The 23,276-nt window shown below is 32.7% G+C and overlaps 1 protein-coding gene across 1 annotated transcript; it reads right to left on the bottom strand.

Moving 5' to 3' along the window:
• Nucleotides 1-1,600: 1,600 nt before the first annotated feature.
• On the bottom strand, nucleotides 1,601-23,022 carry LOC132731715 (meiosis-specific with OB domain-containing protein-like). Its single transcript, XM_060717935.1, has 14 exons — nucleotides 22,879-23,022; nucleotides 19,895-20,103; nucleotides 19,259-19,316; nucleotides 18,693-18,824; nucleotides 18,115-18,190; nucleotides 16,111-16,303; nucleotides 15,442-15,542; nucleotides 14,994-15,046; nucleotides 12,604-12,699; nucleotides 11,908-12,000; nucleotides 10,956-11,097; nucleotides 8,766-8,976; nucleotides 2,370-2,456; nucleotides 1,601-1,908 (listed from the first exon to the last, which is right to left on the bottom strand). Exons 2-14 carry the CDS (start codon nucleotides 20,099-20,101, stop codon nucleotides 1,774-1,776), a joined length of 1,584 nt encoding a protein of 527 aa, XP_060573918.1. The 5' UTR covers nucleotides 20,102-20,103; nucleotides 22,879-23,022; the 3' UTR covers nucleotides 1,601-1,773.
• Nucleotides 23,023-23,276: the final 254 nt, after the last annotated feature.

The following is a 23,276-nucleotide window of genomic DNA, read 5'->3' as shown; positions in this document are numbered from 1 at the left end:
AACTTTTTTCATAAAACAATTTGACTTGTGACAGTTAAACTTTATTTGTTATTTATGTTCCAGTATTGCGACATGTTCTCTTTTGTATACAAAAAAAAAACATTTAGTGTAATTAAGTATGTTGCTAAATAAACCGAGTAAAATGTTATAAACAACAAATAATCTTGTTTTTCACCCTACAGTTATTAGTTGCCTATGAAAGAATTAACCACAAAATTCTATTTCAAGTTGGTTGTAAATTAGTCTTTTAATCTTTTACTTTCTTAAAGGAACTCCACTGAGATAAAAAATAAAAAAACAACCTAAAAGCATGATGGGACATCATGGTCAAGTAGTTTATATGTCAGACTGGTAATTTATGGATTGCTAGCCGAATGGGTTCAAACCAAATCAGGAGGAGCAAGTTGTTTCTTTGTGTAAGAAAATTTACACCCATTGTTCAGTACTGGTTGGTTACAGGAACAGATTCTAAAAGCTTACACTCACTGCTTCCTACACAAACTAAAATGAATCCTATATACAGAAGCATAAAATTCAAATTATAGATCAATTGACAGCTTTTAAAACGGTATTTAAAAATGTGCAAAAATGACTACAAAATATACACAGATCATACTTTTGTGATATTTTTAGCCCGATTTGAGCTAAATGCATTAGGCTTTTCATTTTTAGGTCATTTCTCACAATTAAGATACATGCATTATTTTGGAAAATGGAGTGAGCAATTAAATCTGAAATTTTGCACATAAATAAGTAGTCCAGATCTGCATCAAACGGTACATAAATCTTGAAAAAATATTTCCAGTCCACTCATGTCAGGAAATACTCTGTGGTTCCCTTTAAACATTAACAATTTAAATACTTCACATTAAACATTTAATGCAAGTGATCAAATCTTTATGGTCTGAAAGGATTTTGCTATCCAGTTGCTGAGTTTTCCTCCAACAATAAAGCTAAGAAAGTTGCTATGACCATTACAATGTCAGTGTGACTTAAAATACAAAAACAAAAAAGGTTGCAGAGTTTTATATGGGGATTCTGTTTGCAAGTGTTTTTTTCCCAACATATCTGCATTTATTAGTCTAGATGACCTGAGTAGTTAGATGCATTTAATAAATTGATACAAACATCTCCCATCAAAAATGTTTAGGAAGACTTGTCAGGGCTAGACTATTTAACAATGAAACCATTTCAATTTGGGATAAAATTTATGAATAACGGCAACAAAAAACAAAATAGGATCATAATGGCCCTTTATCACTCACCTGAGATACTTTGCTAGAAAAGGTCACAATTTGTAAATGTTAAAGTAATGAGGTCACATTGGGTATGTCATTTTTTACTAGTTTACAAGATGTATAATTTTTAAAATATTTGTAGATGCCTGCTACAAAATGACAAATTTCTAAGTTCTTTGCATTGCAGTTTTATAAAAGTTATGCATTTTCCTATACAAGTCTTTATAAACTAAGTGAACCCTGACCGTAGGGGCATGATAATGGATCATTTGTGAGGACTTAAATACACAATAGTGCAAGGATTGATAAATAAATACTTTCATCCATAGGCATATCTTAAATACATAAAAAGAAATGATTTCTTTAAAACTTTATTTAAACAGTTATAACAATTTGAACATCATGAAAACTAATCGTTATCACAGTGAAGGAACTTTATCACAGGTAATTCAAGGAAAGATCTACATCAAAATTCTAACAAACAAAAAAATATTGAACTTGAAAAAATGTAAATGACTATGTTACATAGTGTGATTCAAGCATGTGTGTAAAGAGCAGTTTTACGTCCTTTGACAGGTGAAATATTTTGCAGCATTTTTGTGGAGTCAACTTTACAACATGACATCACTCTGACGGAAAGTCTCTCTGGATTATGATAATTCCTCAACATCTAAAAAATGTAAGTATAACTATTACTGAAGGGGATTTATAACCTTGCATACAGCTTTAATTCTATAGTCATCACAAACAAGGACCAAATAGAATCATTTAAAACTAAGTTCAATAAAGTTCAAGGGGAGATAATTCTGGAATTGTGAACCTGGTCACATATGATGTGGTTGATGAACATAATTTTGATGTTTAAAGTAGATATCTGAAGACATAGTAAAAAAAAATCAGAAATTGAAAAGTCAAGCTAAAAATGACATGTATAATCTTCATACTGCTATATCCATATTTCAAGTGTCATAAAAATATTTTAAGTATTTTTTGAGTTATCATAAAATATTGTTTTATTTGCAATATTTTAAGTTATTTTATTGCCATTGCAAAGAGAGTTTTCTCCATTACAGAACAGCTAAAGCCAACATCTTTTAGACATAAACTATTATCATTGTAACACTGGCATACCTTGATATAAAATTTACATCTTTCAAGTAAACATTGCCATTTTAGCTCTGTTCTTCCTTCTTGTGGAACAGCCATTAGATCTTTTGGCTGAAAAAAAAACCCCGGTCATTAGTATATAAAATGTGCTTTCAACAACTGCAGTAAACTTCACTTATAGCGAACATGGTTATAGCGAGTTTCCGGTTTTAAGGAACCATTTATTTTGGCCCGAATTTTTCCCTTCTTTATTAATTTTAATATAATAATATACGGTTAGAGCGAACACGGTTATAAGGAATTATCGCTTATAAAGAACTCATTTTTAGTCCCAATTTAGTTAAAAGTACAGAAAATTACACTTTTATAACGAACTCCAAAATCTCGGCTATCCGTAAATAGATCCCGCATTTTCAACTTTCGTTTTTTATTGGCATTCGGGCGAATGTACTTCATTGTTGTATATACTTCAAGGCATGTATTAAAATGAATTTGTATAGCAGTACCTGATAGCATTATCCATTGAAAACTACAAAGTACGCTTGATTGAAGTGAAAAGAAATCTATATATTTCATTTATAAAAGTTACCCTTAAAATATAATAGAAGATATTTAATATAAAAGGATGAAAAAATCGAAAATCTTGTTTATTCTTAATCATGGAATGAAAACGAAAAGCACTGAGTTTAGAAACAAAATATGATATTTAATGACAAATGGAGAAAGGGAGTAAAATTAAAATTAAATGATTTTCAAATTCCAAAAAGTACGCCCTTGGGTATTGTTTCTAAAGAGGAAATAAATGACTAATTTTTCTTAATAAAATGCTCTTCAAAATGGCTCTCGTTGGTAAACAATCAGTTCGTTATATGTAAATATGTTCGCTATAAAAACTCCTGGTACAAGGAACTTATTCGCTATATGCTTACAAGGAACTCCGGATATAAGGAACAGTCTCATTTTGAGTGTCCTGATGAGTTTGTTATAAGCGGAGTTTACTGTATATTTTGGGTATAAATATAAGATTTGTAAATGAGGTTGTAAACAATTATTTGTTACAATAATAATGTAAAACAAATGTCATTTAATAATGCACACTTTTAAAGTAATAATAACAAGAGTACCGCTAGGCGGAGCATTATATGCCCGAAAGTACTTTTTGTATACATTGCTTGCAATGTATACAGAGTTATAAGCTATATCTCAGAAAAGATACAGGTTTAATGCATTACCGAACAACATCCACTCCCGGATAAAAACCGCTATAGAAACTAGTTCTTCATTCTGCAGTAGCGTTACATTCCGACTACACATCATTATAATAGTGTTTTGCAAAGTTGTTTAAATGCTTTGAAATTTCCAAATCGTTCATTTTCATGAAATAATAGACTCTACATTCCTTTAAAGAAAACAAAAAATAACACAGTTCATTGATAAAATCGTAGTTTATACCTACGCGTTAAACTTCGCATATACGCATGCGCTTGCAAGCATGAATGAATACATCGTAAATATAGTAAAGTCGTCAGCGCTTATGCTAAAACAATACAAAATAAGCTTTTTTTAAACCGCTAGTGTGTTGTGATTTAAATGTCCGATTTTAAAATGTATTACACCAATAGAAAGCTTTGGATCTTAGCTCCATCACAATATAAACTTCAATACATCTTTGACTCCAAAGTATTTAGATTAACTGTTAAACCTACCATATGTCAGACCATTTTACATGCGATTTATACAGTGAGATACGCAATGATAAGAATAGCCTGTCGTCTGCTAGTTCTAAAAGTGTATATCGGTGTATTATATAAATGGGACGAAACATCTCAGATAGATATTAAATCAAATAAAATTCCCGATTTACATTTATGCAATAAAATTGCCCTAAAATGTTTTACAAAATAAGTATGGAGCTCGTCACAAAATTTACCAGCGTATACCGGAAAATGTTGTTTTTTTTTAAAAAAAACTGGCAATTATCGTGACTTCGAAAAATAAAAATTACGTAAGCTATTCTTTTGAATACCTTTTTTACACATGATTTTCCTTTCACTTTTGTATGCCTTAAGATTTTTGAAAAGAAAATATGTTTCGAAATTCAGCGAAGATTGCCTGATTCAGTACGGTAAAAACTAAAAGATTCGGCGCTCGACCGTTCGACCCATTAACAATTCGTCGAACTTGGATATTGAAAAGACGTAATGAGGAGCTAAATATAGGCATATGTGGCAAGATTCGACGAGAAGAAATAATCATTTGAAACGTAAATCAGTGTAAGCATTAAGAAATAGATACATTATGTATTTTTATCTGCTTATATTATTGCCGAAAAAACACCAAAAAAAAAAATACCGAAAAACACTAAAATACAAAGAAATATTAATTTCAGCAATATAAACCATTTTGATGTTATTTGATGAAATGGTTTTTGTCGTTTATTGATGAAATGGGTTCAATAATTCAGTTTTAAATCGATGATATATACAATTGGTATAATTCCAACAAAATAAGTTTTATCTACTTTTTTATCTACCCTTTAAATGATTAAAATTTACTTTCTTTTTGCAACCAGTGTAAATTTATGAGAATGATTCTATTCTGTATTAAATGCGATATGAAAGTGTTTTTCGGCAAAGTTACCAAGTCTAGCGTCAAAAAAAAAAATGGAAAAGCCGGAAAACACATTTTTTACGGGCATTAAAATAGTCGTAGTTAAAACAAGAGCCGCTATTTTTTCCAACCTTTTAAATGAATAAACCATTACTTTCTTCTTTTGTTACCATGTAAAATGTCAGTGATGTTTATATTTTTATAAATACAGCATGAAAGTGTTTTTCGGCTACGTATCGGTCTAGCGTCAAAAAAATGGAAAAGCCCAAAATAAAAAAAAAAAAAACACATTTTACTTGCGATGAAATGGGCATTTCAAAAATAGAACTATTAAATAAAATTTTAACCGTCTAAATGAATGATTATAACATTATAATTTATGTGTAAGAAATGTAAAATATCAGTATTATTTTTGTAATAAACATTGCATGAAATTGTTTATCGGCTATGATACTGCCTAGCGTCAAAAACATAGAAAAAATAAATAAACAAACAACACATTTTACTTGCAATAAAATACTAGATATATTTTTAAAAAATGCTGCTAAATATATTTTCAATCGTTTAAATGAATAACTATGACATAGAATTTATTACCTTTGTAAAATGTCAGTTATTTTTTGTAATAAGTACAGTATGAAAAAGTCAGTGGTGAAACTTATAGGTTGGCTAGCTCAGGGTGAGGTTAGCCTGGGTTCCAGTCTGTCGATTTTTTGTTATGTTTCTGTTTGGCAAAATTGACACTTATCAAAACGACGAACGAATACGGAATATTAAGCGCATATGTTATGAACAAAAAAATGTTATGAATAAGCAAAAGCTATCAACGCCTGAATCCCAGGCTAGGCGAGGTTTTAGATTGTTGAATGTCGGCCATCCATCTTATGTCAACTCTGGTCTGTCCACATTTAGCATCGTCGGATACCCACGGCCGAACCATTTACATTTATCAGTTAGGTATCAACCACGTGTATCCGATGCTGACATTACAGTTGTTAACAATCTGCTGGTCATTTAGTTTGTTAACACTCTACTGGTCACCCTTTGTCCCAAATGTCAAACAACATCGTAAGAATGTGTGTGACAGGTGTTGCTCGAGTTTGAACATGGATCACCTTGGTTGAAAATCAGAAGTATGTCACAGTAGCCAAAAAATAGAAAAAAAATGTTTTAGCTCAATGGTTCATCTAAAGTTAAGAAGTTGGTAACACAACCTGATTATGGAAAAACCCTTGTTAACTTGCTGTCCAATATAAATGGATTTCTTGGAAAGGTTGTTCATGAAGACTATATGTAACAATTATTGAATAATGAAAATATTACAGTACATTTGAATTGTTGTGATTATAGATTTCATTTTTATCAATTAACGATAAAGTAATGCATTTGAAAATTAATGTGTAGAGATTAATACAACGCACCGGAATATATTTATTAATGCATCAAAGTACAGTACATAGATGTACTGTTATTTGGTAATTAAGTCTTGTAGGATGATTCAATTAATTGACTATGTATAGAGTTCAAGCCAGATCATGTATTTTATCAGATAGCATCACTGGAAACTCAATATGACTGTTTCAATATTCTATACTGCAGTCCATTTAACGGGTGTTTCAAAAAATGATTTCTTTATTGCTCATCTATCAGCTTGTCCTAGCAATACACAGATGGAACATTACATCTTCCTTGACTCATAAATAACTTTTGAAGAAAAAAGCCTTGGTGCATGTGAATCACTTGTTGGGGACATTGATCTTGGTCAGAAGATGATCCCTATTGTTTTCGAGGTCAGTAGGTTAAAATCAACATGGCTTTGATGTCCAAAATGGATTATATTATCAAGCAATGTATACTTCAGTACTTTCAGTGCTTTGATTCTTTTAGTAAGGATGAAGCATTTGTAAGACATGGGAATTAAATACAGTATTACTTCCTTCAAAAAGCAATCCTCCTTTATAGCTTAAGAACATTCATGTATATATACAGTTGCTGTTTTCAAAGCACCACCATCAAGTTGTTATCTTGTAAGTAAAAATGCTACAACGGACGGACGAAAAGACGTCGGGGGGGTATAAAGTTGTTAATCCTATAAAATTTTACAGCTGTAGGTTGATTAATGCTTGAGTTACTGAGCAAAACTGTTTCCAGTTTAAAGGTGATAGTAACCTTGATCTTTGACCTTGCGACCCCAAAATCAATAGGGGTCTTCCACCCAATATGGGCAATCATCCTATGAAGTTTGAATACTGTGGGCCAAATGGAACTTAAGTTATGCCCCGGAAACCATTTTCAGTATTAAGCTAATAGTAACCTTGACCTTTGACTTTGTGACCCCAAAATCAATAGAGGTCTTCTACCCAATATGGGCAATCATCCTATGAAGTTTGAATACTGTGGGCCAAATGGAACTTAAGTTATGCTCCGGAAACCATTTTCAGTTTTAGGGTAATAGTGACTTTCACCGTGTGAACCAAAAATCAATAGGGGTTCTACCCAATATGGACAATCATCCTATGAAGTTTGAATACTGTGGACCAAATGGAACTTAAGTTATGCTGCGGAAACCATTTTCAGTATTAAGCTAAATGTGACTTTGACCTTGTGATCCCAAAATCAATGGGGTCTTCTACCAAATATAGACAATCATCCTATGAAGTTTAAATACAATGGCCAAACGGAACTTAAGTTATGCTCCCGAAACCATTTTCAGTATTTAGCTTATAGTGACCTTTGACCTTGTGACCCCAAAATCAATAGGGGTCTTCTACCCAATATGGGCAATCATCCTATGAAGTTTGAATACTGTGGGCCAAATGGAACTTAAGTTATGCTCCGGAAACCATTTTCAGTTTAACGGTGATAGTGACCTTGACCTTGTAACCCCAAAATCAATAGGGGTCTTCTACCCAATATGGGCAATCATCCTATGAAGTTTGAATACTATGGGCCAAATGGAACTTAAGTTATGCTCCGGAAACCATTTTCAGTTTTAGGGTAATAGTGACCTTGAACTTTGACCTTGTGACCCCAAAATCAATAGGGGTCTTCAACTTAATATGGGCAATCATCCTATGAAGATTGAATACTGTAGGCCAAATGGAACTCGAGTTATGCTCTGGAAACCAAATTGCTAACGGACGGATGGACAGACGGACGCCAGGTGGTTTAACATAATATGCCCGAAATTCTTTCGGGCATATAAAAAAATGTCAATTAATCAATATTCAAACAAAGAACTTGTGTTTCTTGAATGGTCTCTCTAAATTTGACCTTGACTTTTGAAACAGTGATTTAGACCAAACTAAAATATAGAGAGAATATAAATGCTCACAAACTTTAATGTAACCTTGACATTTGAGTTAGTGATATGGGCATTTTGTGCAACACAAAGAATGCTTTTCCAATTAAATAAAAAAGAGTCGGAAACAGAATTAGAAAAAAAATGTGTGTTGGATAAACTATAGTTCTTTATAAATGATATGCACACAAATGTGTGATGGACAGACTAAGTTGGCAATATTGATAATGATACACCAATCAATTGAGAGTCACCATTTGTCTGAGTTGGACTTAACCCTCAACTTGCTAATTATCTTAAATTTTTCAATCTAGACAAGAACATATATCCTTTTCCAGGAAAATTTCAAAGTATGTACTGACTGAATAGTGAACAGTACTGACAATGATCAGATGGCATGGATGTTTCAGCTGATCTTGGTCAGCACTAATCACATTGACAAAATATCTTGCCATTAGCAAGCTAAATGTTAAAAAAGATTGAGCCACTTAATCAATCATGTAGCTTACATTCCATCCTGTTAGATTTTGTAGAATATCTGCTGACAGTCTACACTGTATTGTACCAGTGTGGTCAGATATACTTATTGGTATGCTGTAGTCAATGTCTGTTTGTCCCTGAGCAAAGTCTCCTGTTGTATTGAAAACAATGGCTTGAGAACAACTGGGATTTGAACATTGGTACCCTGTTTCTGCTGTCACTATCTGCTTACATTTACAACTGAAACCAAATAGTTATAAAATAAGGGACAGGGTTGTGGAAATACTTATTTAGCATTGCTGTGTAGAAAAACAACAACAATTGTCTGCATTTTTTAGGCACTTGTCATTTTGCTCCATATAAAATATTTAAGCAACTACTGAATAAAAGCATATATATTTGCATAAATTGCACAACTTGCTATTCTAAGAAATATTTATATATTTATTTTAGTAGTAAATTCATGTAACATTATCAGTGTAAACTTTTATAGTAGCAGACATGAAAAGTCAGAGACCATTTTTCTTACAGCTGTTGAAACATTGATGCGTTCATAATTTTAAACAAATACCCATTGTATTTAAGGACAATATCTTATTCCGAATCTCAATATATGTAAGCATAATATTTTAGAGAATTTAAGTTTTTATCTTGATTTTTTGGTGATAATGTACAGGACATTATCAGATAAAACATATATGATTATCAAAAACATACACCACACTTTTCATATTTTTTTTCTTCAACTGTGTCTTTAAAAAGAATGGTCACCTGCAAAAAAGATTGACCCAAGAAAAAAAGCCACTGTGGTCAATCATGAATAAAACAAGAGGGCCATGATGGCCCTGAGGTCGCTCACCTGTATATAAGCCTCCACCCCCACCCCTGGGACAATTTTAACCCAAGGGCTTTTATTTGAACAAACTTGGTAGACACAAATAAGAAGATGTTTCATGCTAAACATCTAAGCTCTAGCTCATTGGGTTTTTTCAAAGAAGATTTTTTAAGTTTTTACTATACACATATAGTGAAAAACAATGACACCCCTGGGGCGGGGCCAGTTTTGACCCCAGGGCTTTTATTTGAACAAACTTTGTAGACACTTACTAGAAGATGTTTCATGCTTAATATCTAAACTCTAGCTATTTGGGGTTTTTTTAAAGAAGATTTTTAATTTTTTGCTATACACATATAAGGAAAATCAATGACCCTCCGGGGCAGGGACAGTTTTGAACCCAGGGCTTTTATTTTAATAAACTTTGTAGACACTCACTAGAAGATGTTTCATGCTTAATATCTAGACTCTAGCTAAAGAGGATTTTTTAAGTTTTTGCTATACACATATAAGGAAAATCAATGACCCCCGGGGCGGGGCCAATTTTGACCCCAGGGCTTTTATTTGAACAAACTTGGTAGACACCCATTAGAACATGTTTCGTGCTAAATATCTAAGCCCTAGCTCTTGGAGTTCTTTAAAAGAAGATTTTTATAGTTTTTACTAAATGCATATAGGGTCAAAATCAATGACCCCCTGGGGCGGGGCCAATTTTGACCCCAGGGCTTTTATTTGAACAAACTTGGTAGACACTCATTAGAAGATGTTTCATGCTAAATATCTTAGCTCTAGCTCTTTGGGTTCTTTAAAAGAAGATTTTCAAAGTTTTTACTATATGCATATAGGGAAAATCAATGACCCCCTGGGGCGGGCCAATTTTGACCCCAGGGCTTTTATTTGAACAAACTTGGTAGACACTCACTAGAAAATGTTTCATGCCAAATATCTTAGCTCTAGCTCTCAGGGTTTTTTAAAAGAAGATTTTTTAAGTTTTTACCATGGCAACCAGAGTTCTGCATGGAATTAAATTCTTTGAACAATTTTTAAAGGTGACCACCAAAGGAACATTCCTGTGAAGTTTGGATGAAATTGGCTTAGTGGTTTATGAGGAGATGTCATTTAAAGTAAAAGTTTACGGACGGACACCGGACGAAAAGCGATCACAAAAGCTCACCCTGTCACTTTGTGACAGGTGAGCTAAAAAATAGACAGTTTTGTAAGTCTATGAATCAGTGTAGGTTTCTCTGATGAAAACCCAATATAATAAAACAAGGAGCACTTTTAAAGAAATAACTAGGGAAAGTAAGACAAACAAGGGAAAAACTAGGAACATGGTACAACTTGTACTGTAACATAATAAGGTTGTTACAGTTAATAAACATACCATTTTCTCCTACAGAATTGTTCAATGTTATGAGAGTCAATATCAAACTTTGTGATCACTCCATATAATATGGCAAAGTCTGACGAAACACCTTCTCTTGTAGCAATCTGTTCTATAACCACTATATCTTTAATTGCTTCCACTGTAAAAAAATAAATACAATTTAGTTTAAAGTTGCCTATTTCAGTTCAATGGTGAATTAAGATTGTTCGCTTCTTGGACTCACCAGAATTTGTGTTATACAGCTTGGTATTGACTGCAGCAAGGCATGCATTAAGAAATATACACTCCTGTTTGAGTCAATGAATCAACATGATACTATGTGTAATTTCATTTTCAGTTATTTTCAGGTTAAACTTTAGTTTGTTTCATAAAAAATATATCTCAAACATTGAACTATTAGTGTGACCTTTAGTGTGATGAATGACATTTCTGCCAAGTGATTTAGAAATCGGAATATAAAAAGCTTCAACAGACACAATTTATGACATTCTGATAGAAAGCAAAAAACCAATTGTCTCCCCTTCACATGATCAAAAGCAGCACTATCAGTAACCCAGGTTCTCCAACAGCAAGTACAGTAAAATGATTTTTTCCCCCCAGAATTAACCTTATAAAATCATAAAGATAAGTAAAGCAATCCCCAGCTGAAAGAATCCAACATTAATGAAAAGCAAGTGATTTGAAGTGAACAACCATAAGAATGCCCCTAATAAGAAAGCTGATTTTGTATATTATTTACATTTAGACTAACCTAATCATTTCACATACACAATGAAATACAGATATGGTCATATATGTAATTATAAGTGCATATAGTTTTATATAAAATGATTAAGCACATTGTTATTTGTAGCTTCAGCATTATAAACTTTTTGAACAAAGAAAGACACATAGTTTTGTCTCAACTTAAATCCATATATATGCAAGGAAGTATTAAAGATTACTATACATGGAGGATCACTCTGTTCTCTTAGTCCATCATCATCCTCTTGGAAGTTTTGGGTTAAAGCAAACTGGTGCAGGCATTTAGCATCAACTGTATCTAATAACATAAAACAAATGCTTTAAAGTCAAAATTCTAGAGCTTTTCTCACAGATCTATGGACTGGATGTGAGCAGTGTGTATTGTTACCAAATGAAAATGAAAACAATCTCTAAAATGGGGTCTCACAAGGTTTTTATGGATTTCTAATACAGCAAAAAAAAAATACAACAGCAAACCTACCAAACTCGATCTTGACATGTTGTCAAGAAAATCAAAGTCACAAAATACAAAAATATTTGAACTTACGTCAATAAAATCAGGTTATCTAAAAACTTTTTGATTTGAAAAAAAAAATGTGTATGCATCAGAAAAACAATACATACTGATGTTGAATTTTAGCTAACAAATAAAAGAAACTTTTAGACACATGAACTAAAGAAATGATAACTTGATACTATGTGTGTGATCAATTAACTTACAGTGACATTTTGGTTGCCCATATCTATAACACATCTAAAGAGTTTGCTGTTATTTTGTAGGAAGTACATGTAGATATAGTCATTGCCAGTCAGCCACTGATATAACAGTTTAAAGTTGTGATTTTTTAATTAAACCAAGGAAGGAAAGCACACACATGTTACAGGTATGTCAAATGATTACCTGGATTAGGTGTAAACACTGTTTTTGAGTCAGCTGTTGCAACCATACAAGATCTAAAATCATCATAGTTCATTCTCACATCAGCTACAAACAGCACTGCAAGTAAATATAGCGATATTCTCTACCAATTTTCTTAAAATCTGATTCTGTGAAAAACTAAATACAGTTGACTCTCGGTAACTCGAAATCCAAGGGACTGGGCATTTTACTTCGAGAGAAACGGAATTCGAGCAACGTGGAACTACCGCCATTACGTTGACATTCGTACAAGTATATACATGTGCCTGATTGAATGTGCAAAGAAGTAGGTTTGTTATTGTTGTTAGCGGCAATGCTGCAATATTTAACCGTTGAAATGACGGTAAATCACTTACAACTACAAATTATAAATGAACAAAAATATATCATTCAAAATTTAATACATGTATATTAATAGTGAAACATAAACACACAATAATACTTGATTTAATTGATCAGCGGACGAAAACAAAAGTAGCAACTATCGTGAACCGGAAGTACAAATTAATGTATGATATATGACGGAACATTATACAAATGTCATTTACGTTGATAACACACATCAATACCTAGGCTGTTATTTGACTAACATCCGTCAGACTGGCACCAGTTAACTTTCTTTAAGAAATGTAATTAAATTTTAATTTAGTTATCTACCTGTTAAAACCAATTAAGTCCTCAAACGGATTAAAGCCACTTTTACGACGTGTTAATAATACATGATGACCGGCAATTAAAAATTACTATGAAACGTGTAAATCACGAGTGACAACATCTCACCTTGTTGTCGCCGACCTTTGATCAGTCGGCTGTTTCACACTTCGACTAATTGAGATGAAAATATGTTGGACTTTAATTGACGGGACCAAATTTTCTTTTCGACTAAACAGGAGTCTCGGTAAGTCAAAATTTGACCTAAGCGGAGTTAAAATACAAAGATAAAGAAGGAAATTTGACGGGACTTTAGAAATTTTTCGACTAACGTGGAATTTTGAGTAAAGCGATTTTGACTTATTGAGAGTCAACTGTACATATCAATATGAAAATTTGACAAATGTGGTAATATACTAGAAACATTTTTACTTGAATTATATAGAAAAAGAGCCCAAATTAAAACCCAGACTTTGTCTAGCAGAAACATTGAATTGTTTAAATAAGCATGTCATTTCATGCATAAATTGGTAAAGGTTAGTTACTTCCAATCAATCCATGCATCATGCCAGCATGTCAACTCAACTATCCAACAAGTATCCTACTAACATTATCAGAGTATGCCATGTCTCATTTTGAGATGATATTCATCAGTATCAGGAAATACTATGATAATTTTGTCATTTCCATGTTTTTATTCTGCATCAATTTTATTTAATCTGCGAAAAACTGGACTCCATTTTTCATAATCCGACAAAAAGGCAGACTGGTTCTCATTAATGAAGAATTTCTGAACTGAGTCTTCAATGAAGAAAATTCTAATTTCCTGTCGTTAATGATATTCCTTTAATTTTATTACAATATAAAATGAATGGACATTTAACTCATTACCACATGAGCATTTTGTGAAAAATGGCTGTTTTCATTGAAAAGCCTCCTGTTATAAGTTCAAATTGCTATGAAACTATAAAAAAGGCTTCAATACTGTTCAAACTTGGCACAAATGTTGACTGGACCATAGCCTTTGTAACTGCATACTCAATTTTAACTTTCCTGTTACCATGGCAACGAGGGGGCATCTCAAAATTGCCAAAAATCACTACAAGTGACCTTCAAGTGTGACCTTGACCTTAAGGTGACACATGGGCAACATGGGTTCTGCACATCCCCTTGTTGAGGTGAACATTTGAGCATAGTTTGAAGAAAATCTTTCAATTAGTGTAGGACTTACAGAGCGGACACGACATACTGTCTAATATTTGATTGTGTTTGATATTTGACCTTCAATTGTGACCTTGACCTTAAGCTGACACATGGGCAACATGGGCTCTGCACATCCCCTTGTTGAGGTGAACATTTGAGCCAAGTTTGAAGAAATCCTTCAATTGGTATAGGAGTTATAGAGCGGACACGAAAATGGAGACGGACCGACGGACTGAACAAAGCAAATCCATTATAGCCCCCACCCCTACATTTTGTGGTGGGGGTATAATAAATTATTTCTGTAGTGGTGAAGTGCATCTATTATGTGGAGTATATGTAAATAAATATGAATTATATTTTTCTGAAGAAAAATACCCCAAAACATTGATTCTCTATAAAATGAGCAATATACCTGTATAAAAATACATTTTTGTACTTCTTTTCATTATGTAAAGTACAAATAATTTACAAAGAATGATAAATGTTAACATGTTTTAGCAAGCATTGTAATGTAATACCTGTCTCTCCTTGGATCCAAGTCTGGGAATAATCCACCAATTCTTCTCCCCATCTGTAACATAGGTATATAAAGTGAGACAAAGTAAAACTTAACATTTTAAATGTCTACTCACTAGATTGGAAACTCAAACAACAGTCAATCAGGTAAGCTATAATATATTCATATAATAATTTCTCTATATTTTTCCACATCAACTTGTTAATTAGTAACACCATGTTTCAAAATTAATGATATCTATTTTAATTAACTGTGTTTTCACTTAAAGCTTAAAATATGTTACTTCAAAATTTTAGTGATTTGATATAATAAAAATCTGAAGAAGACAAAAATCCCTATTCAATGTTCATATACTCTTAACAAAACAATTATACTGATCTTCAAATATAGACACATTCAGAAAAGTTGTCTACTACATGTATGTTATTTAAGATAACTGTTGTACTTACAGCACCAATGGGAAACATGAACAGCTTTCATCAAATAGTTTAATCTCACATCTCTTTGTATGCTTTCCAGCTTTTGTGGTTATATCACGTGGTATACCTATCTATATAAATTGAAAAGCAGCTTGTATTAGAATTCCATTCGCCTGTTTTGATAATTTGGAAATAAAATTCATTTGGTATTAATTGTTATAACATCTACCAGATGTTAATGTACAATCTGTAACATATCAATTTTGTTATAAATAAAATAACCTATGCTTTTTGGCATTTATTTATGTAAATACATGTACTACTAGTTAAAATAAAAATACAAAATTACTGTAAATTAAATGAATTTCACAATAGTAATATGAAACTTATTAATACTTTTTTTAAATGCAATAAATTCGCATTTCCTCATACATATGCCAATAGAGAACAATATCCACATGTGTAACAATAGTTTAATGCCTTACAAAAACTTCATTTTTTTCCAGACTTGTCCTTGATTGCTTAAAGAAATGATTTCAAATAGGGAAGAAAATATGTAAGCAGCTCTGTCAGAAGAACCATGGAACAGTATGCCATGGGTCCAAGGTTTGAGTCTCTATCCGGCTTCACATACCAGTACATGTAGTTTTATCCTGTGATATAATTAGATGGTCAACTAATTGGAAAAGGATAAGTTACCTTTCTCACTGCAGCTAACAGATTGATATGTTCACCATTTAAACCTTGGCCATTAGCTAGGACATCTTCCAGGGTGTAATAGTCACTGTTAGCTTTGATTGGAATAAACTGTAATGAGGAATATGAGCCAAGGTCCAAACCATTGTACAAGTTTAAACTACTGTGATTCTCACTCAGTGTTAAATTAATTCCTCTGAAATAAAGAAATCTAGTAAATATTTGTTTGTCTGTTATTTCATCATCTGACCATCTACAACTGTTATAATTATGGTTTTGAATCCCATCTAGTGTCAAACAAATATATGTATATATTTATACATTACATAGATTATCAAAAACAAATATATAAATTAACTAGAAATGTGTCATCATGCCACGGATGCCCCCGCATGCAGCCAAAATTTCAAATGTTATTATATTTAGTTCCAAATTTGTTTGCACAAATTATTTTTTTCATTCTAAGTTAAAAGCCCTTAAAACTTTTCAATGTTAACACAAACCATTTTTATACAATGTTCAAGGCACTGAAATTATTCAGTGTTAACCTTTTGAAAATAGCATATTGCATACTTGTAGCCAAAATAATGGCTATATACATTTCCACAAAAGTATGGTGCTAAAACTGAAAGTTCAAAATTTTTCCAACATTCAGGAAAGATAAGTTTGTCCAAAATCATTGAACCACGGCCAAATTCAAACTTAAACTGCTTATTCCCAAGATGTATCTATATTATTTTCAAAGTGAAAGGGACATAACTCTGCCAAAAAATCATCGAAACCATGACCAAATTCCAACTTGACCTGTGCATTCCTTTAACATATCCATATGTAAATTTTGAGTTGAATATGTTGGCTTGATAATGAACAGAAACTGTAAATTTCATATCATTTTCAAAGTGAAAGGGGCATTACTCTGATAAAAATCATTGAACCATGACAAAATTCGAACTTGGCCTGCGCATTCCAAAAACATATGCATATGTCAAATTTGAGGTGAATGTGTAATACTGTTGGGGAGATAATAAATGGAAACTGAAAATTTCATATTATTTTTAAAGTGAAAGGGGCATAACTCTGCCAAAAATCATCGAACCATGACCAAATTTGAACTTGACCTGCGCATTCCTTTGTCGTATCGATATGTCAAGTTTGAGTTGAATGTGTTGTACCATTGGGGAGTAAATGAACGGAAACTGAAAATTTCATATTATTTTCAAAGTAAAAGGGGCATAACTCTGCCAAAAATCATCGAACCATAACCAAATTCGAACTTGACCTGTATTTTCTCATGACATACCCATATGTCAAGTTTGAGTTGAATGTGTTGTACCGTTAGGGAGATAATGAACGGAAACTGAAAATTTCATATTATTTTCAAAGTAAAAGGGGCATAACTCTGCCAAAAATCATCGAACCATAACCAAATTCGAACTTGACCTGTATTTTCTCATGACATACCCATATGTCAAGTTTGAGTTGAATGTGTTGTAGCGTTAGGGAGATAATGAACGGAAACTGAAAATTTCATATTATTTTCAAAGTAAAAGGGGCATAACTCTGCCAAAAATCATCGAACCATGACCAATTTCGAACTTGACCTGTATTTTCTCATGACATATCCATATGTCAAATTTGAGTTCAATATATGGAACGGTTATTAAGATAATGAACGGAAACTGATGATGACGAAAGGACGGAATGACGGAACAGGGTAACACTATATGCCCCTGCCATTATATGGCGGGGGCATAAAAATATAATGAAAGAACAAGTATTCCTATATAAACACTTTGACTTTTAACCATTTTTAAAAATGCACAAGGTCTATGAATGAACCATTTTAAAGAGTATAAAGCATTGTTTTTATCATTTGTTAACAAGAAAATTGGGCTGTTTCATTTAACAGAATAAAATATAGATTTATATTGATTTATCTTAACAAAAATTATATTAGGAATAAAACAAATATAAAAGCACTACTGTAATTCAAAAATTGAAACATACAGATTTGAAGAGACTCTGAATTTTTCAGCAGATCCATCTGAAGGATTCATCTGAACCTGGGCATTGTCTATCTTCACTGATAATATAACAAACCATTTACAGATATAACAATGTAGATAAAGATGATGTAGATTATGATTACCATGTAAAAGAATAAGTGAAATGAAATAAACATAGACAGTTAAGTGCTACTAAAAATAGTTACATGTCAGTTTAAATCATAAAATGCATTAGTTAGTTTTACTATGATCATAACACAACATATAGAAGAATATTAAAAACTGATAAAAATGATAATGGTATACTTTACAGTTCTGTCTTACTTTAATAGAAAGATATTTTCAAGAAAATGTTTCATGTAGTCTTTTTACTGGCTACGTATTTGCCTATTTACATGTATATACGTTAATAGTATTTCTGTAGTTTGTTATTAATATGTCCTTTTTCCATGTTTGTCATGTATTTTAACTTAACAAATTTTACCTTAACATATTGAAGAAAACATGTTCCTGAAATATATTCTTTATAAGAGTCCTTGTCTCATGATGATTAACAATCAAATACAAAATGTAAATTACCAACATCTCCGATTGTAAAAGACTTGGCAAGGTCTGCTATGAAAAGTTCACTCCCCCAGCATGTGCAATTCACAAAACTAGTTGGAGAATCTCTGATTACAAAGCCAAGCAGAAATCTCTCAGTACCAGACTCTTATAAAATAAATAAGAAAATCTCAGGAATAACAGATGGAGAATAAGACAAAATATCAGGATAATGCAGACTGAATGACAAAACAAGAGCACCTCATGCAGTGTTAATGTTGTCTAAATAAAACATTTTTAAAAACAGTCTAAGTGAAAAAGGGGCATAACTCCTAAATATTGATTTCAGAAGTAAGCTCTTGTCTTACAGCTACATCTAATCATGATGACGAAGTATTTAAAGTTTCGTGTTGATACCTCAAAAACTTTTTGCACAACGATGTCAGCAATGATACAGCGATCATTAAAGCTTGACTTATTCTTTGAAACAGATAAGCTAAAAATGAATGTACAGATTCCATATATTCTGTTATAAATAGCTTTTCATTTACCAAAATGGTGGCATTATCTAAGTACACAAAATCAAAATATTGAAAACTCACTCTTTTTGCTGAAAACTGATCTAGGACTTTCCTTGGCAATAACTACACCAATAACATTCTGCAAAATGCAAAGCTTTAATTAATGGCTACAAGAACAAAATCTTTTCAAGAATTTTGATACTAATAATCAAACACGTTGTATGTTAAATAATTATGTACATATCTCACAAAATTATATCATTATAATTTAAGTTTCCTGCTCAATAAACTGTTGTTAATTTTGGACAATCAAATGGCTCTCTTACATATCACGGGGGGTGGAACCCCATATGTATCTCAAAAATGAGTGTCGGTAGAAATTATATTTGAAGTTCCACCCCCGTGCATATGTTATTTTATTCAGAATTAGTTTTTACTTTATAAACTTGTCTTTTCTAAATTTTGAAAAGAATATCAGCAGTGCTTTTTTCACAATTTAGCTTTATTAGATTGTAAAAGGTGTCTGCCTAGCGAAAGTCACAGTCTACTGTATCATTACTGTATTCCAAAAATTTTGATTGTAAGTATCCTAAATGTACCAGATACATGTTTATTAGAAATTTCATAATATAACAGTTGTGTATGTCGACTGCAGAATACTATATAATAATCAGAAGGCTATAAGCACCTGCACTAAAGCCACCTTTTAGTACTTACAGCTGTAGAACCAGGAGTCAATTCCTCTAATGTCTGTATACTAGATCCATTATTTCCTCTTGTTTGACAGTTTTGTCTGTTCACTGTATTTGTGACAGGTCCACTATTATTGATGAATGATGATCTTTTATTTGAATTAAATCCCACAGTCTTGTTAGCTGACCTATTAATTGTGAAATCAGTAAACTGATTTGCAGACCATGCCATTTCTGAAATATATAGTTGATTTTTCAGACCAGAGCAACATGTAAAATACTCATTGACCAGGACATTCCTAGCTAATTAGAAAATTGGTCATTGCAATGATCACTTAGTAATTCATGTATTTTTGTTTTGGCTTGAATGATATACTTAGACTAACTCTGTATAATCAGTGCAACTCTACCATACATATCCAGTAACGCAGGAATGTGCAAATAACGTAAAAGTAACGCCAAATCTGTGCAACGCTATTGCCAAAACGAATAAAACAGTAAGTTAATGACCCAAAATATTTTATTCTAAATCAAATTTAAAGAAATGAATTAGCGCATACGGCTGCTATGACATTATACTTTAATCAACATAACACTTTTTACAAGAATATGTTTTCTTCTTTAAATCATTCATGAGAAAGACAACCTGATTACCATTTTGAACTTGTGACTTTTGTGTTTCGTCAAATAAATATGTACATTTAACACATTTAAAACATTATTTTTTCATATTCTTTATACCTAAGACATTTGTCAATAAGTGTCACATAACAATAGAAGGAACTGCTGGTAAAATAAGATTTAGCTACTTTAATGAGATAACCACCGTTGCTTCAGTGCTTCATTCACGAATTCGGCATTATGGTCTCATTTACGTTTTATCTGCTAAATTAAGTGTAATATGACAGTAGTAGATTGGAAAATGTCTCAGGTACACAAAATATAAAAAATCGTAAAGTAATATGTATGTTATTGTATTTAAAGATATCATCAAAACTAAAAATTTACATCAATACGCTAGTCTGGTCCTCATTTTCACAAATGATCTTGAAAAATAAACATTTTCATGGAAATATTTTTAATGAGGTTTAAATTTAATGCCTCAACAACAGTATGCGCTAATTCATTTCTTCCAATTTGGTGTACAATAAAAAATATTGGTCTATTTACTTATTGTGGTGCTTGTTTTAGCCACTAAATTGTACAATTCTGCATTACTTTTGCACAATTCCTGTGTTATTTGTGTCACAGGATGAGAAAATGTGCAGCCTGACCAAGACTCGAACCCAAGACCCTCGGAATACCATACTGTGGCTCTACCGACTGAGCTATCCGGCCACTTACACATCTTCTCCTCTAAATAGTGAACAGTTCTGAACCATGACATACTCCCCTGCTATATTGAAATTCGTCCTCGAATTTCACAGAGTTACAGAGCAAAGTAAATTAAACTCTGAGCTATATCAGTCATGGCCCCATGTTGGGCGCCAAATGTCACAGGGTGAGAAAAAAGTGCGGCCTGACTGGAAGTCGAACGCGAGACCCTCGGAATACCGTACCACTGCTCTGCCGACTGAGCTATCCGACTCTTTACACGTTAACTTCCTAAATAGTGAACAGTTCTGAACTGTGACATTTGCACATTCCTGCGTTTCTGGATATACACCATGAACTCTATTATACTGCAGTACCGACATACTCTCAGTATTTTGTCATGTGCGGTCATTCATACCTTGAAGTGAAAACTCTTTGACCTCATTCAGTAAAAAATGCATGTGATTACAGTAGTTAAATTTGTTCTGCTTCACACAAAACATGAATTATTAAATTCATCAATAAAATTTAATGCAGACATATTGTCAAATCTCCGACCAGCTACCAGTGTTGTCCGGTGTCCCTTAGGGTTCAGTCCTAGGACCCGGTCTGTTCCTGGCATTTATCAATGATTTGCCAGAAACTGTCAAAAGTAAAACCAGGTTATTTGTGGATGACACTATAGTCTATTTGACAATTAAAGGACAGACTGACGCTGACAGACTACAGGACGACCTACATAAACTTGAAGTTTGGGAACGGGACTGGGCTATGGAGTTCAACCCAGACAAGTGTTAGGTGCTGAGGATCACCCGTAAAAAGAACCCCACCATCTTTCCATACACCCTTCATAATAAAACTCTCAAATCAGCAGAATCTGCAAAATACCTTGGAGTACCTATCTCTAAAGACCTAAACTGGACACAGCATATAAATAACATCACCTCTAAGGCCAAAAATTCTCTAAGACTCATCCAGAGAAACATCAAAACCCAAAACAGGCAACTCAAAACATCAGCCTATGTTACTTATGTCCGACCGCAATTAGAATACTGTTCCACCATATGGCACCCCTGGCAGAAACATTTAAGTCATAAGATTGAAAGTGTCCAACGAGCTGCGGCCAGAGATGTCTGTAACAATTATAATTTCGACAGTAGTGTAACCCAAATGCTAAATGAACTTGGGTGGCCTTCCCTAGAAAGCCGCAGACTCCAGTCCTCTCTTGTAGTGTTCTATAAAATCCAATACAAACTTGTATATGTTGACCATAACCATCTGACCCCAACTAGAAATCTGAACTTCCTGATCCCCCAGTCCCGTACCCAATATCATCTAAATTCCTACTTCCCTAGAACTCTTAGGTATTGGAATAGCCTTCCATATCAGGTCAAATCCAGTCCCAGCCTAGATGCCTTCAAGGATAGGTTGGCAACAGTCACCTTCTAGTCTATATTAAGAAGTTCTAAATCATGCTAGATTATCATCGTGACATGAATGATGAAGTCATGGAAGACGTCGTCTGCTATTGATATTGATAAAAAAATATGATCTATAAAAATAATTTATGATCTCCGTATACAGTACTACTCAGAAGTATTATTTCCAGATTTTTGTTGCGAATTTAATTAGGCTATTTAAGTTAAGTCTACATTTTCTGTAAATTTTTCTATTTTGTTGAATTGTTAACTTTACCTGTCGGTTTCCAATTTTCCTTTTTGTAGACGCTTTCTTTAACAGTTTAATGCATTTACCTAACACTGATTCAACAACAACAACAACAATTTGAACAAAACGAAAGTAGATTTACATTGCTTGTTTTTAGCTCACCTGACCACGATGCGTCCGTCGTCGTCAACAGTTGTGTTGTTAACACTCTTGCAGTCACAGTTTTGATTGGATCATCATCAAACTTTGTCAGATTGTTTGTCTCAATAAAATACAGGTCAAGTTGGAATATGGGTCATCTCGGGTCAAAAACTAGGTCACAGGAGCTAAAAATAGAAAAATCTTGTAAACACTCAAGTAGCTGCAGTTCTGATCCAAATATTCTGAAAATTGGTCAAGAAGGTTGTTTTGATGACTTCTAGGTT

This window comes from Ruditapes philippinarum, unplaced genomic scaffold (genome assembly GCF_026571515.1).
Source record: "Ruditapes philippinarum isolate M1 unplaced genomic scaffold, ASM2657151v2 ctg3097_1_1_1_1, whole genome shotgun sequence".
In the NCBI taxonomy this organism is placed as follows: domain Eukaryota; kingdom Metazoa; phylum Mollusca; class Bivalvia; order Venerida; family Veneridae; genus Ruditapes; species Ruditapes philippinarum.
This window is presented reverse-complemented; position numbering and strand designations above follow the sequence as displayed.

Coding starts and splice junctions, on each gene's coding strand:
- LOC132731715 (XM_060717935.1), bottom strand. CDS start 20,101: ATGGCATGGTCTGCAAATCAGTTTACTGATTTCACAATTAATAGGTCA. Junction 18,191..18,692: donor TTTTACAATCGGAGATGTTG/GTAATTTACATT, acceptor TTATATTATCAG/TGAAGATAGACAATGCCCAG. Junction 1,909..2,369: donor GATGTAAATTTTATATCAAG/GTATGCCAGTGT, acceptor TACATTTTTTAG/ATGTTGAGGAATTATCATAA.